This window comes from Barbus barbus (assembly GCF_936440315.1).
Source record: "Barbus barbus genome assembly, chromosome: 18".
NCBI lineage: Eukaryota > Metazoa > Chordata > Actinopteri > Cypriniformes > Cyprinidae > Barbus > Barbus barbus.
In genome coordinates, this window is record NC_136746.1 from 26,518,786 (window position 1) to 26,536,504 (window position 17,719).

The 17,719-nt window shown below is 42.7% G+C and overlaps 1 protein-coding gene across 1 annotated transcript in view; it reads right to left on the bottom strand.

Moving 5' to 3' along the window:
• The window catches only part of LOC306884602 (MAM domain-containing glycosylphosphatidylinositol anchor protein 1-like), a gene marked incomplete at both ends in the record, with an annotated part of 214,579 nt that overhangs the window by 68,609 nt on the left and 128,251 nt on the right, over nucleotides 1-17,719 (bottom strand). Inside the window, one exon of the mRNA XM_079440601.1 lies at nucleotides 223-492. Coding sequence (XP_079296727.1) covers nucleotides 223-492 — 270 coding nt within the window. The remainder of the gene's footprint in view (nucleotides 1-222; nucleotides 493-17,719) is intronic.

Consider the following 17,719-nt stretch of genomic DNA (forward strand, 5'->3'; position numbering starts at 1 on the left):
TGAAGTTGCAGTGCATCGAGCCAACCATCCATAAACCTTCACGTCTATTTGTATGTCTATCCATCTATCAATCCATCTGCCTGTCTGTCTGTCCGTCCGTTCATCCATCCATCCGGCCACCCACCCACTTTTGTCTATCCATCTATCTATCCATCTGTTCATCTGTCCATCCATCCATCCTTCACAACTTGTCCAAACATGTGTAAAAGCAAGCACACTTACTTCTCACAATGAGGTTGACAGTTCTTCTTGCAGGATTTCCCACATTGTTGACAGCTGTGCAGTTGTAGACGCCGGCATCAGTGGGAGTGACGGACCGGAGAGTGAGGGACCCGCCTCGGATCATGGACCGCTGAGGAAGGGATCCAGGGTACCGTGACCAGCTGACTGTAGGTGTGGGGAAGCCTGCCGTTACCTCACACGACAGCATGACGTCTTGGCCTGGGTCCACCACGTACGTTTCATTCACAGACAGCTTTAGAGCAGGGGGTGCTGGGAATGAGTAAACAAAAGTGTGCATCATTTAAAGTTGGTGGGTTTCCTGTTTATGTCTAGATGAATGAGCCTTGCATTTACAGAATAGAGCAGAACAAGGGAAGTGCAGGTGGTCTTGCTTCAACATGTGAACACTTTAAAACTAAAAGTGTTTCGACAAGAGGGTCAATACTACCATCGATCAAGAATAACATTTCATGAGAAATCACCTCTTCACTGCTTCTGGGTAAAGAACTAACAGCTATTCTTAGTATGACACATAACTCAAGTCCCATGGCAGACACTTTATAGTATCTTCTTCACCGATTCCCTCTTTTAAAGCCAAAGTGTCCTGTCAGCTGATTTGGCCTCAGCAACTGCTGATCATTTAACTTCAAAACTTAGGCATTTCCTTTAACTTTAGCTCATTACCACAGATCACAAAAACATGTCATTGTCAAATCTCACCCCTAAACCAAAAAAATATATATATATTAGAATAAAGTAAACATTGCTCAAATTTAGTAATAACTATATTCATTCATTCATTCAGTTAGTTTTTAAAGAGAATTTACAATAAGAGTTTGGGTTGAAAATATGCATTATTGTTTTATAAAAAATAATGCTACAATGCAAAAAAAAAAAAAAAAACGTGTGTCAGTTTTTTCATAATTTTTTTAAATATGGTGTTTGATTTTGGACATAGACATGTTTTTGACAGGTTTCATGAAATCTGCAGCAGTAAGTAAAAATGAAAATAAATAAATAAATACCACTAGGTAGTACATTTTTTCCTACACCTATGAATCTACTGTCTTTATTCCGCATTTTTATGCTGATTGTGGGACAATTGTGCAGAATGCTGTAGAATGGATTTAAATATGGTCAGATGTGTTCAACTGAGAGTACTAAACTCCTATCTGAAAACCTTTAATATGTAATATTTTAAGAAGACATAGACCTGGCGAACAAGTGGCTAAACAGGCTAAACATTGCAATTATTCTTTGTTAACTTAAGTTACTTTCCCCCAGTTTCACAGACAAGACTTAAGCCTAGTCGGAGACTAAAATGTAAGTCTTAGCTGTTTCAAGTTAAACAAACTTGCACTGACTGATCTTAAAATATATCAGTGCCTTTGTTTTGTCTCAACATGCACCCCAGTAAAGTTTTTTCTGCATGTTTATAAAAAATACTTAAATGTCCTAATTGAACAATGGCCTAATCCTGGTTCAGTCTAAGCCCTGTCTGTGAAACCAGGCCTTGTAATAAAATAATGTATGGAACTAAAAATAACAATATGAAGCATATTGTTACTAAAAGAAACCAAGCAGGCTGCTGCTGCTCTCAATAAGCAGATAGGCTTTGCTGTATAAACACAGCCGCATCTTAAGTTTCTTTTCTTTCACAAAATAGAGATATTTGAAGAACGGGACCGCAGATGTTGCATTTTCCTCTCTACATGACTGAACACATGATCATTAAGCCAGAAATGAATTTCACAGGATCTTAGACCTACAGTGCACATACTGTTCATCTAATAATCAAAAACAAAATGACTCAGTATCTGTTTTGTGTATGTTTATGTATTGTTAAAGAAAATAAGTAAATGCATTAGACTTGATGCAATCTACTCAGCAGGGTGACTGTCAATGAATAAATCATCTTGTTTACTTTTGAGTTTTTCATGTATGGCTTTTGCAAAGAAACAAAATGTAATATACTATACTGTACAATACACAAAGTGCTTTGAACACTGACACAAAAACACATTGATTTGAATATCTTAAACGGTTTTATGTCATTAAGTAGGGAGAAAAATGGAAATGACATGAGGACATGACGCAGGCCAGATTCGAACCGGCATACCCTACATCAGCCCCTCTTTCGTGTCACACAACACACCGCAGTCTGTCTGAATGGCATCAATTCCATCTGTGTTCATTATCCCTGCAGTCTACAACTGTCATACTGTACCTGAACAAGACCAGACTGCTGCTAAGCATCATAAACTCATTAGATAAAAATAGAGAGCAGAAAACCTGGCAATGTACTTTTCATCTACCTACAAATTAATTGTCATTGGCAATATTTTGTAAAACACCCCACATATAATGCCAAGAAAAAATTCAGTGTCTGAGCCCAATTAAAACTGATCCAAAAAGTTGAATATTTTATAAAAGAGCATCAGAAGTGATTAAAAATATCTTCAGTTAAACAAATTATCATGAAATGACTTGAAACGTCTCGGTTACGTATGTAACCCTCGTTCCCTGAAGGAGGGAACGGAGACGTAACGTCAGTGTGACTGACTAATGGGAACTCGCTCGAGAGCCCAATCATCTTCGAGTGTTAACAAAACAAGCCAATGACAGTTGGCGTGCGTGTTTCGCCACGCGCACCCCGCCCCGCAGTGCGGGTATAAAAGGAGAGCGCGTGCAAACGCACATCAGTTTTTCGCTGAGGAGCCGAGACTGTGTGCCCCGGCCGTACAGCGGTGGTACAGCAACTATGGCGACGGGACGTTACGTCTCCGTTCCCTCCTTCAGGGAACGAGGGTTACATACGTAACCGAGACGTTCCCTATCAGTCAGTCACGCTCGACGTAACGTCAGTGTGACTGACTAATGGGATCCCTTGGAAAACGCCACTATTGCTGATCCCCTCCAGTGCCCTGCGGAAGCCGGCAAGTCCCCCCACACCAGTTGGGGTGGAAGATAGGACAAGGCTTAGGCAGGGATGACAGCCACTGCTGTTCCGTACAGTGGGTATGGATAACACTGGGAAAGCGTACCACAAGTAGGGGAACGCTACGGAAGCCACATCCTGCGTAAGGAGGTACCACGTGGCAATTACACATATGGACTGACCAAGGGCAGTACTACATATGGAAGTCTCTGAGGTAGACTCAGCCAGCCTGGGGTGAGATAACAACACAGCAGAGACGGCAGAAGGTCTCTGCCAGGGAAAGACACGGGCTCACCGTGAGGGGAACCGTACCGTGGAAGAATACACATGTGGGACCACCCGAAGGGGAATCACTACACACGGGCACCTAGCCCAGCACAAGGGCTGACCTTGGGCAAACACACGAGTGCTGGACCTGGCGTCTGGCGTTCCGCCACGCCTGACTGCCGAGGGTGCGGGAGGAACTTCAACAGGGTTCGCCATGGGGAACTGAACTGAGAAGCAACAAAGCGCACGTATCCGGTCCGTAGAGGGGAATGGCGCAGCAAGCGGGATTGACACCGAGCAGTGTCCCAGTGCTACTGGCCGTCTGAGCCAAGTACACGGGAGGACACGGGCTCTACACGGAGATTATAAAATCTCGCAAACGTGTTAGGTGCCGCCCAGCCGGCAGCTCTACAAATGTCTGCTATCGAGGCGCCCCGCGCCAACGCCCAAGAGGAAGCAATGGCTCTTGTAGAGTGTGCTCTCACACCGAGGGGGCACGGTAAGCGCCGGGCCTGATAGGCCAAGACTATAGCCTCGACTATCCAGTGGGCAAGTCTTTGTTTGGAGACAGCCTTCCCCTTCTGCTGTCCCCCGAAGCAGACGAAGAGCTGGTCTGAGGTCCTGAAGCTCTGCGTGCGGTCCACGTAAGTGCGCAAAGCGCGGACGGGACAAAGCAGAGCAATGGCTGGGTCTGCCTCCTCCCGGGGCAGCGCTTGCAAGTTCACCACCTGATCCCTGAAGGGTGTGGTGGGAACTTTGGGCACATAACCAGGCCGGGGTCTCAGGACAACGTGAGAGTCATCCGGCCCGAATTCTAGGCACGAATCGTCGACCGAAAATGCCTGCAGGTCCCCTACCCTCTTGACCGAGGCCAATGCAGTGAGGAGCACTGTCTTCAACGACAGAAACTTAAGCTCTACTAACTGCAGAGGCTCAAAGGGCTCCTCCCTCAAGGCCAACAGGACCAAGGAGAGATCCCGAGAGGGTACCAGATGAGGGCGCGGAGGATTTAACCTCCTCGCCCCTCTGAGGAACCTGACGACCAAGTCGTGCTTCCCTACAGACTTACCGTCTACTGCATCGTGATGTGCGGCAATAGCGGCGACATACACTTTGAGGGTGGAGGGAGACAGCCTTCGCTCCAACCCATCTTGCAGGAAAGAAAGCACGACCGCGATCGGGCATCCCCGGGGGTCTTCCCGGCGGGAAGAACACCAATCGACGAACAGGTTCCACTTCAGCCTGTAAGCGTGTCTTGTAGACGGGGCTCTAGCTGAAGTGATTGTGTTTACTACCGATGGAGGTAGCCCACCTAGAACCTCCGCGTCCCGTCCAAGGACCATACGTGGAGATTCCACAAGTCTGGACGCGGGTGTCAGAGGGTGCCCCCTCTCTGAGAAAGGAGATCCCTCCTCAGAGGAATTTGCCAAGGAGGGGCTGTCGCGAGGAGCATGAGTTCTGGGAACCAAGTCCGACTGGGCCAGTACGGCGCCACCAAGAGGACCTGCTCCTCGTCCTCCCTGACTTTGCACAGGGTCTGCGCGAGAAGGCTCACTGGGGGAAACGCATATTTGCGTAGGCCCCGAGGCCAGCTGTGTGCCAGCGCGTCCGTGCCGAGGGTACCCTCGGACAGGGAGTAAAACATCTGGCAGTGGGACGTGTCCGGGGAGGCAAACAGGTCTACCTGAGCGTCCCCGAAGTGTCTCCAAATCAGCTGGACTACCTCGGGGTGGAGTCGCCATTCTCCCGGAAGGGCGGGCTGACGTGAGAGCTCGTCGGCTGCACGATTGAGCTCGCCAGGGATATGAACGGCGCGAAGCGACCTCAGATGCTTCTGACTCCAAAGGAGAAGATGGCGAGCGAGTTGCGACAGGCGACGGGAGCGTAGACCACCCTGGTGGTTGATGTACGCACCGGTCGCAGTGTTGTCCGTACGGACCAGTACATGCTTGTCGTGTAGCAGCCCTTTGAAGCGGCGCAGCGCAAGCCATACTGCTAGCAACTCGAGGCAATTGACATGCCACTGCAACCGGGACCCTGTCCAGAGCCCTGCAGCTGCACGCCCGTTGCACATGGCTCCCCAGCCCATGGCAGAGGCATCTGTTGAGACAACAATGTGCCTGGATACTTGCACTAGGGGAACTCCTGCCCGAAGAAAAGCAAGATCCGACCACGGGGTCCACAGATTTGGCAGGGGCAGAGACGGGCTGCGCCGCTTTCCTGCGGCCAGCTCCACGCTGCGGCCGTTGTGAAGGCTGCTGCTGGGGCCGAGCTGGAGCGGAGGCCGCAGGAGGGCGCCCTCGGCGACGAGCAGACGAAGGAGCTGCAGCCGGCGGTGGGGCTTTCGTCGCCCGTAGGGCAAGGTCCGTCGCTGTGCGCAGTTCCTGCAATCCGGCTGGGTCAGCACCACCCTCGTGCAACTGCTTTAACGCCTTGGCCTGGTGGACTTGCAGGAGGGCCATGGCGTGCAGGGCGGAAGCGGCCTGTCCAGCAGCACTGTAAGCCTTGGCCGTCAGAGCGGACGAGAACTTACAGGCCCTGGACGGAAGGCGTGGATTACCCCTCCAGGCGGCAGCGCCCTGCGGGCAGAGCTGCATTGCAATGGCGCGCTCAACTGGGTGGATCTCCACATACCCTTGGGCCGCCCCACCGTCGAGGGTGCTGGGCCCCGCCCTGTCCGAGGACTCCACAAACTCGTCCGGAAACCCCAGACGGTGCGATGCGCTAGAGGAGTGAGAGGCCCGCGGAGACGCACTCGACGGGGAAGCTCTCACTGTGATCCTCAAGTCACCCTGACCATGAGCCGAAGTAGCCCTCCGAGAACCGGAGGAACTAGAACGGGGCATGGCAAGGGGGATACCCCCCCGCTTGACGAGGAGGTATCTGGAGCGCAGCATCGCGATGGTCATGTTCCCACACAGAGAACATGAGTCATCCACGAGCGCTGCCTCAGCGTGCTGAAAGCCCAAGCACGAGACACAGCGATCGTGACCATCAGATGAAGCCAGGAAACGGCCACTCCAGAAACACACGAGCGGGAAGCCATCTTTAAAAAGACGCCCGTCGCTCGTGGAGCTCTTTCAGAATTTGCTCTTTTTTTGAAAGAAATTCTCTTTTAGAAAAAGTGTTGAAGCGCCCAGGAGAGGTCGCAGCTCGACCGCAGAATGAGAGCTGCAGCACGCCGAGATGAAGCAGCAGCACTCGATCGCAACCTCCGCTGACGTGCCGTAACACCAACACTCGTCAAGCTGTCTTGTACACTCTCGGAGATTCGCAGCAAGGCTCGGCTCCGAAGCGAAAAGCTGATGTGCGTTTGCACGCGCTCTCCTTTTATACCCGCACTGCGGGGCGGGGTGCGCGTGGCGAAACACGCACGCCAACTGTCATTGGCTTGTTTTGTTAACACTCGAAGATGATTGGGCTCTCGAGCGAGTTCCCATTAGTCAGTCACACTGACGTTACGTCGAACGTGACTGACTGATAGGGAACATTACTATAGTCATATTAATCAATATTTTTGGCTTGTTGTAAAGTAAAAATATCAAAACATCCTTAAATCAAGATTTAGAAGCCAAACTGGGTACAATAATAAAGTTTTGTTTTTATAGAAAACCATTTTGAAAGTGTTTTTCTCCAAACAGAACATTTTAAAGATACTTAGATTTCTAAGAAAAATACAGAATAAGAAGATGATTCCTCACAGTGCAGTCTGGGTCATCAAAAAGCATTTTGACTTATAATTATTCTTTCATACAACCAGAGATTAAAATATACTAACCCTTTAGAGAGGAAGAGATGCTAATATAATATGACTCCGACCTACATTCAATCATCCAAGGGTGGTTTAAATTGTATGTCCCACAAGCAGTACGATCCAGGATCATCCCAAAAATAAGAGATTTTCTCACAGGGTGAATCTCACGTAACCTGTCGAGAACATTTCTGGGCCATATTTCACTCCAAAATCAAAATTATATAAAAAATACATAGCCATAAAGAAATGTTGGGGGGGGGGGGGGGGGGGTGTTTCTATTGGTATTAGAGTTTAAATAAATCATTTAAAAAAGATAGAAAGCACAACCTGACCCAAAACCAGTCTGATCTCTTCACTAAGCTCTTGTGATCCTGATGGACTCCAGCATCAAACTGGAGGGGATCTGGGTTTCTGTAGTGCCAACAGCTCTACAAGCTCTCAGCCACATACAACAATCGTATTTGTTCTACAAATAACAGAGAGATCACAGGGAGTGAAACAGAGATGGAGAAAGAGAGAGTCTGAGGAAGGGAGAATTTATCGCTTCAATTTCCCGGAACGGTACGAGGGGGACGGTACAGCATCAGTCCACTGTTGTCTCTCGATAATGGGACTGATGTGTTTTACAGAGTTTACACCGCTTTTACAAACCACTGCACTTCTGTGCTCCACAAACTCATCAGAGAGAGAAATGGATAGAGGAAATTTCAGTTAAAAGAAATGAAGGGTCAGAAATTAACTTAGGATAAGATAGAAAGTGAAATATGTTGCCTTCTAAGATCTTGTTTTGTTTCCAAACAGCATCGCATTAAGGTTTTGTGGCGAATGCACAAGATCAGTGGGAAAACTACAACCAAGATGGCAGACAGAGCCATTTATTTGCTTCAATACTGAAAAGCATCTTTAACATACAGGGATTGGACGAAATAATGTGAACACCCATTATTACAGGAGTTAACACAAGGTTTTAGTGCAAAAACAAACGTGATTATATTTTCATTGTCTATATTCTCTAGTTTGTCTTTCATTGTAGTATACGCTGTGTTCAGCAGTGGTTAGTACAAGCGCTCGGGGGAAATGGGTGACTTGTCAGATTTCAAAAAAGGACAAATCATAGAAGCCTATTAATGAGTATGACTATATGTATGCTTAAAGAGATAAGTTCTTCCAAAAAATTTTATTCTGCCATCATTTAAGTCATTTAAAATTTATTTCTACTGTGGAATACAGAAAAAATATATTTAGAAGAATGTTAGTGACCACAGAGCTGACAGTTGCCACTGATTTTATGGAAAAAAAAATGCTATGAATGTCGATGTCTACCATCAACTGTTTAGTTTCTTCATCAACTGTGAATTTAGATTTTTGCCCAACCGTTTATTGTTTTAAGAACAACATCAGTCTTATGTCAGTGTAAACAAAGCGTGGCAAGAGTTCATCGGCTAAGAAGAAAAGTGGGTGAAAGCTAATAATGAACGATGGGGATCATTGAACACTAATGGTGCGTTCACACCAGACGTGAATGAAGCGTTCAGCGCGAGTGATTTACATGCAAAGACGCGAATAGACATCCTGCGGCGCGATTCGCGTGAATGAGGCGGCACGAATTGAGCGTTTCGGGCGTTTGACATGCGTAATCCGTGAATCGCGCAAGTTGAAAAATCTGAACTTTGGCGAATATTCGTGCCGCGTTAACCAATCAGGAGCTTGCTTAAGAGGGACTGTGTTCAAAACAACACAGAACTACTGCTGCAAATCAACAGCAAACTTCAATATTCACCTTGAAGCGCCAGTTTCCACAAAAACCGACCACAGAGAGCTTCACAAAGCCAACATCCATGAAAGAGCTCCAACTGCTAAAAATTTCATCACAGGCACCAGGGCTAAAATGTAAAAAAGATGGAGTCATGATCATAAAACCTAGACAGCTGGAGCACCAAGATCAACTTCAACACCTGCCCTGGCCAGACAAATCACCTGACTTTAATATTATCAAACCACTTTTAGAGAGAAGAATGAGAAACTGATTCTCTCCTCCAGAAGAAACTGGCAGATGTTTTATTGACAACATTCTAAATTGTAGAAATCTATTCTAAGATGGTTGGAAGCTGTATTGAAGGCAAATGGTCTTAAAACAACTCCATAAAGAAATACTTTTAATTCCAAGTTGTTCACATTATTTAAGCAACCAAACCACACTTTGTTTTGATTTTATGTGCAGCGTAAGGGTGATTCTATCTAAAACTGTGCAAGCTGACGCCCTTGCAGTCCCACCTCACATCTAGATCCAACACGACCTTTTGACCCCAGAGCTCACAATTCCTCATTCGATAGCATTGCATCTCAAAAACAGAATAAAAATAGTAGAGATGTGTCTGGTAAGTCACAGTGCTATCTGAGCTTTTTTTTCTGTTAGCTTCTGAGAAATTTTTCCCTTCAAAGAACACGATTCTTCGTGTCTAATTAATTATATCGGAATCAGATAAATAATTAAATTTCACACTTCATCCTCCAGCTGCTTTTGATTATTGGTTTTAAAAAAGAAGCAGTGGGTTTCCAGCCTTAAACGACAATAATAGAGCGGCATGTAAAAAATTAATTCAAAAAATGGCACAGCGGTCTCAGTGAATGGCTGGAAGCACAGAAAACAAGTCGAAAATGTGTAAAATGTTTGATTCAAATCTATACCTGTCCATAAGAAATAAGTACAGATTATTTCACAGATAGAACAAAGCAGAATATATTGCTGTACTCAGGAATACCTTGTTACTTTCTACTTAGTACTTCAAAAAAACTTGATGCTGCTAACCTGTCAACCTTCCTTCAACTTACTGTATCAATTCAATAAAAACAACTTTCTTCCAGACAGAATGATAAAATAACAATGTGCTCTTTTTTGGATTCTCCTTCCAAAAGTAATAAGTACTGATTATTTCAAAGACATAACTCAGAAAACAAAGAAGGCAGCATGAACTTTTCAGCGCCTGTGGTTTTCGTATATCAGTCACTGAGTTTATCCTAGAAAGATTCTATTAAAGGATTTAGGCGTAACAAACACGGCAAAACCTTCTTTCCTCGGAAAGCATTCTCTGTCTCTTTTGAAGGATGTCACTTTCAGGACTGTTCATCCACTTCAGTGTCACATGCGCCAATCACATGCATCAATCACTGATGGCTTCACCACCGGAAAAAAAAAAAAGTAGTAACGCAAAAGGGTGGAAGATTAACAAGGCTATCGGAGCCGTGCTGCCGTGACAACAGATGAAAAGTAATTAGTACTCAGCAATGTTAGACACGACAATAACATAATTAAAGCCATTTATCCTGTCTGATTTAATGATGCCTGTCTTAATTAGTGCTGTTAAATAAATCGTAACTGCATGGCAATAAGCCTACTGATATCATTTTTTTTTTTTTTCCCAATAGATTTGTGTGTGTGTACCTACTTAACCATATTTTGGGGACAAATTTGTACCCAAAAGTAAGTTAAACCTGACAAAATCTCCAAAAAAATCTCCCTTTGGGGACGTCCTCATTTGTAAAACGGGTTTAAAAATAAACTAAACAAAGTTTTTTTGAAATTGTAAAAATGCAGAGGGCTAAGTTTAGGTGTAGGGTTGGTGTAGGGCAATAGTACATACAGTTTGTACTGTATTAAACCATTACGCCTATGGAATGTCCCCATTTAGATAGCTAAGTAAATGTGTGTGTGTGTGTGTGTGTGTGTGTGTGCGTGTGTGTGCGTGCGTGTTTGTGTTTTTTCCCATTTATCAAAGTCAGAAAATGTTGCATCAGCCTATATGTAAATTTTTCGGTGAGTTTCTCCTTTGTATTTATTTACTAAACTGAATGTGTTTTTTTTTTTTTTTATGGAATACAGAATATTTTTGCAATTATGTTTTTACTCTTTTTAATTAAAGTGCAGTTTAAAATAACTAAAACTGTCAAGCCAACTGAAAAAAAAAAAAAAAAAAAATTCCACTTGACACCAAATATCAAACATGGCTCACCAGTTTAAATATGCTGAATTAAAAAGAGATGCTCTGCATTTAACCCATCCAAGTGCACACACACAGAAGTGAGAAATGAACAAACACACACACTGTGAACACACACTCAGAGAAGTGGGCAGCCAATGCTGCGGCGCCCGGGGAGCAGTTGGGGGTTCGGCACCTTGCTCAAGGGTCTCACCTCACCTCCATTAGACCACGACTGCCCCTGAATCTGGAATGGAAATGATGACAGAAATGTAACTTTGGGTGGTGTATCCCTTTAACAGGCAAATTTCCTCTCCCAATGGGAAATGAGTGTGTACATCACACACATGCAGCCCATTCATCCTCATTACACCTGATGGTGTATTAGCGCCGTGTATTGATGGTAAGGGACAGAAGGTGTGTGTAGCGAGACACAGACTGATCAATATCAGACACATCTCCCCTCAGCCACTCTCTGCTATGCATACGGCATGCTTTCAAATCTGCTTTGCTATTGAAAAGTCACAGTTGTGCTCTTGCATATGCATATGGCGGAGATCCATGTCGTATAAAGGGCAGTGGGCATTATTTCTCACCGGATCAGACAGACCCACTGGTTATACCTAGATAAAAAGCATTATTCTGGAGGGAAAAGAAAGTGATTGAGCAGAGAAAATAAATGAGATGAGGACGTAACTAGACTCAAACCCACATCATATGAGCACCACAACTCTAACATGGCAAGAGCATTGATACTGATATGATATTGACATGTTCATATTGGATACTAGCTAAATACTAAATACTGTAAAAGTACACATTTTATAATGCCTCCTACTTTGCAAAAAAAAGAAAATATGTAAGATGCAACAATAAAATTATTTATTTTTGCGCAAAAATGTAAAACTTTTACTGGTCTGATCAAATATAATGAGTCAAATAGGATGTAGTAAGCAGTAAGTAGCAAAATTTCTTAACATTTTTGTTCAACTGCTTCAATCAATAAAAGTGTTAAACTGCATAAAATTTACTTTTTTTATGAATTTCATTTGACTCTGTTTTCAATAAAATATCTATTTACTTCAGATGCAACACTGTATAATATATTAGTTCTTCTTTCCAACTCTGTATATTGAAAATAATTGTATTTTGTCTTTATTTTTCTTGCTTTAACATTTTTATACTTAAATAAGGAGAAGAAATCTTCCAATGCATTAAGACAAAACACAAATATTATATTGATAAAGATATATTGTCTACAAACAAGCCTTAATATCCTACGCACTGTTGCTTCTCAAGTAAATTCATCTTGTTTAAAGCATAATTATATATTTTAACTAGACAAAATACTTGTCAAGAACAGTTTTTTTTGCAGTGTAAGAATCCCCATATTTCTTCAGGTTCATTCATCTTAAAGGAACACTCCACTTTTTTTGGAAATAGGCTCATTTTACCACTCCCCTAGAGTTAAACAGTTGAGTTTTACCGTTTTTGAATCCATTCAGCTGATCTCTGGATCTGGCGATAGCACTTTTAGCTTAGCTTAGCATAGATCATTGAATCGGATTAGACCATTAGCATTTGGTCATCAAAAATGACCAAACAGTTTCGATAATCTTCCTATTTAAAGCTTGACTCTTCTGTAGTTACATCATATACTAAAACCGACCGAAAATAAAAAGTTGTGATTTTCTAGACCAATATGGCTAGGAACTATACTCTCATTTTGGCGTAATAATCAAGGAACTTTGCTGCCGTACCGTGAGTGCAGCAGGCGCAGTGATATTACTCAGCGCCTGAAAGTAGTCCCCAGCTAGGTAACTAGTTATGATATAGCTGGGGACTACTTTCAGGCGCTGCGTAATATCACTACGCCTGACCCACGGTATGGCAGCAAATAATTGGCTGAATGGATTCAAAAACGGTAAATCTCAACTGTTTAACTCCAGGGGAGTTGTAAAATGAGCCTATTTCCAAAAAAATGTGGAGTGTTCCTTTAATGCATGTCGAGTGCATTGCATTATGGGATGCGGCATGATTTGTAGTTTAAAGCACATCCCGTCAAATACAGTAGGTCATTCCTGTTTTATGTGCATACATTAATCCACATACTATAGACAGTCTACATAATATACTGCAAGAAATAGTAAGAGCAGTATGTTATTTTCAACATCCTCGCTCTTTCTCCCTCACACACAAATGGACTGAAGGAAGGAAATATGTGTGAGTGACCAGTGAAGCATCCAGTGTGTGTGTGTGTGTGTGTGTGTGTGTGTGAAGGAGAGCGAATCACCAGAGCAACAAGTACAGAGAGATTGGACATCCGCCGTCTCTATTGCCGTGGGGACCAGGTTTGTACAATTAAGCCCAGACAATTACTGCCAGCTAATGGTTCAAAGAGGCTGAGGCAGAGATACATTAATACAGCTAACCAACGCTTAACCAACCCTTCATTAGACTCATCCTAACAGGGAGACAATGACCCCTAAAGCACTAGCACGTTAAGCGGTGCACATTAACCCACACTGCATTAATTAACATATATCTGGCGCCAGAAACTCACCCCCGTAATCTGAGCTACAAACAAACCATTTGCGTTCAAACCCTCTAGATATGAACAAAGAGAGCCTACAGAGATTACAAAAGCACTTCAGAGAAAACACACTGTAAAATAAACTTACAAAAGTGCCAGTCAGGGAAACTATAATTAACTGAGGGGAGGCAGTTTGAATTAATGGACAAAAACTGTCAACAGATAACGAGGATTCATTTAAATGGGGTTGTTTCTGAGCAGTCTTACCAATAAACCTAAATATGACTGAATCTAGGTACATTACATTACATCACAGCAACGCATTAGCCAGTAAAGGAAAGACATACGAGTGATTGGCATGCTCTATTTAGCCTAAATAAATCATTAATTAAATATATTAAACAATAAAATTAAGAAATTAAGATTGTTGAGGCAAATAAAGCTTTTGATCCAATGAAAACCCAAGCTAGATAGATAGATACATGGATAGATGGACGGACGGACGGACAGATAGATGGTTGCACTAATCTGTATTACTGTAAATCAAGTGTTATATAATGTGAACTCAGACTTTTCATTAATTTGATATGAATAATCTGATCATTTGCTTATAAAGCCATCCATCCATTCCCAATAAAAAATTAAAAAGCAGTCAAATGAGATGAAGTACATCATATTCCATTTATAAAGTATTTAATTCACTGGATTATACCCCCAAAAAATTATATAAAAAACATATGGTTATTCAGTATATAAAATTATCTTTTCAATGAAATTTCGGTATGAATAACCATATAGTGATATATATGTGATTATAAAGCTGAGATTTATGGCTGACGTTCAGAAAACGAATCACAATTTTCCTTAACATCAACCATATGTCACATCTTGTCAGATACAGTCGTGAGCAGCGCTCGATACGCACGCACACGAGACACTGTGTTTGTTCATACAGCAGAAGTCAGAGCATGACTGGCGTGAGGGAGAACGATGGACTGTAGCGTCTTTAACAGGTCGAATAAACTTCAATACAACATCAGAATTACGATACAAAAATCAATCTACCGGACGCCACCTGTTCTGTGTGTATGTGTGTGTGTGTGTCTGTGTGTGTGTGTGTGTGTTTGACCCACATGGGGAAAATCTAATCCTGGACATCCATGGCATAACGATAGCAGAAAAAATTATCTCTCCAACCTTCAACCAACTACAGACAAAATATCACAAGAACATCCTTGTCTGACTAAATGCAGATTATTAACTACTTCAAATATGAAGCTAAATAAACTCTATAACTCTCCAATCTGTGTTTGAGTACAGAAGACAAGTATCTGCTCATCCACACACACGCATAGTGATCTTTATGTATATGTTTTTACATCATATGTTTGGGGTATAATCCAGTGAATTAATGACATTATATTGATTGATTGATTGATTGGCTTAATTGTGTGTGTGTGTGTGTGTGTGTGTGTGTGTATGGTAATGATATGTATAAATACTATTTATTATAAACGAAAAAGGTTTTTGTTTGCTTGTTTGTTTGTTTGTTTTTTTTTTGTATTAAGGCCAAAAATTATGTGGATACATGCTAAATTATCATGAAAATAAGGTCAAAATGACATTTTGCCAGGTGACGTGAGCCACAGTGAATGGCAGTTTCTATCAGTGGGATCAATGGGAAACTGCATGATCTTATAAGATACTATAATCAAATATCAGCAAGACAAATTTAGTTTTACTATGAGTGGTGTCAATCTTCCTTTTGTCTATTCCCACATACTGGGATATAATAATTTAAATCAATCAATCAATCAATCCAGACTAAACCAGACCAGAAAATCTTACTATTCTGAGCGAGTCTGTATAGTTCATCTTATTCACGATATGATGCTTTATGTACTGATGCAGTTTATATTAACATAACACTTTCCCCTCCCAAATATACATTTTTAGGTAGCAAGAAAATGAATTCCTTGCCAAATCAGAATGACATCTTATTTACCTGTGTGAACGGGGCTTCAGCGTGATGCCTCAAACTTTATTTTGATGCTCCTAAAGCATTCAAACTGACAGGTCATCATATGCCACTGTAGTGGGATTCGGATAAGAGGAAAATATGAAAATGTTAAAAAAGGGGGAAAAAACAGTTTGAGAGAGAAAAATGTTCCACCAGGTTTGTCTTTTTTCTCTGAATAATTGACAATCTCTCTCTCTTCCCGATCTTCTACAGCTCTTTTAATCTCAGCCATACAATTATCCAATTAAAGCTTCATTTGAGCGTGAGTGTGATGGGATTGAGTTACATCAGTTGTTTCCTCTTGAATGATCTGTACAGATGGTGCCTGTACATCTATATGAATTATGCAATACATAAACATATAATTAAACACAAAACACTGATGCATTAACAAAAGTACAGTATTTGTTTTTATCTTTTCCAGGCTGAGTTCTAATATACAACCATAATTCCGGAAATGTTGGGACGTTTTTTTTTTTATTATTTGAATAAAATTAAAACTAAAAGAATTTCAAATCACATGAGACAATATTTTATTCACAATTGAACATAGATAACATAACAAATGTTTAAACTGAGAAATTGTACAATTTTATGCACAAAATGAGCTCATTTCAAATTTGATGCTTGCTACAGGTCTCAAAATAGTTGGGACGGGAGCATGTTTACCATGGTGTAGCATCTCCTTTTCTTTTCAAAAGAGTTTGAAGAGTCGTCGTCGTCGTGACGTATTGTCAAGTATGGTGACCCATACTCGAAATTGGTGCTCTGCGTTTAACCCATCCAAGTGCACACACACAGCAGTGAGTAGTGAACAAATGCACACACACACACACACACACACACACACACCGTGAACACACACCCGGAGCAGTGGGCAGCCATGCTGCGGCGCCCGGGGAGCAATTGGGGGTTCGGTGCCTTGCTCAAGGGCACCTCAGTCGTGGTATTGAGGGTGGAGAGAGCGCTGCACATTCACTCCCCCCACCTACAATCCCTGCCGGCCGGGGACTCGAACCCGCAACCTTTCGATTACGAGTCCGACTCTCTAACCATTAGGCCACGACTTCCCCAAATATTTTTTTTTTTTAAAGGGGAAGGGGGAAAGGGACGTTCTCTGCATTTAACCCATCCAGGTACACCTGGAGCAGCGGGCAGCCATCAATGCGGCGCCCGGGGAGCAGTTGAGGGGTTCGGTGCCTTGCTCAAGGGTCTCACCTCAGTCGTGGAAGACATCTGGGCATCGAGTTTCTGGAGTTTTGGTGATGGAAGTTGGTCCCATTCTTGCCTGATATATATTGAAGGTCTCCCTCCTCTTTATTCGGACACGGCGTCCGTGATTTCCAACAAGAATGTCAAATTTGGACTCGTCTGACCACAGAACAGTTTTCCACTTTGAAACGAGCCTTGGCCCACAGGACACTGCGGCGCTTCTGGACATGTTCACATATGGCTTCCTTTTTGCATGATAGAGCTTTAGTTGGCATCTGCAGATGGCATGGCGGATTGTGTTACCCAATAGTGGTTTCTGGAAGTATTCCTGGGCCCATTTAGTAACATCAATGACAGAAACATGCCAATGAGTGATGCAGTGTCGTCTGAGGGCCCGAAGACCACAGGCATCCAACAAAGGTCTTCAGCCTTGTCCCTTACGCACAGAGATTTCTCCAGTTTCTGCAATGTAGATGATGAGATGCCTCCATGCCAGCTTTTTTTAGACCTGTAGCAGGCTTCAATTTTGAAATGAGCTCATTTAGTGGATAAAAGTGTAAAATTTGTTATTTTCTCTATGTTCTGTTGTGAATAAAATATTGGTCCATGTGATTTGAAAGTCTTTTAGTTTTCATTTTATTCAAATAAAAACAAAAAGTCCCAACATTTCTGGAATTCGGCTTGTACATGCATAGAGCTGAAATCCCAAAGGTTTTTAAAATTGAATCAGTGATAAAGGTCATTAAATTGCCTTAAATGAATATGGCATATGATACATTTTTTTTATACTAGTGAA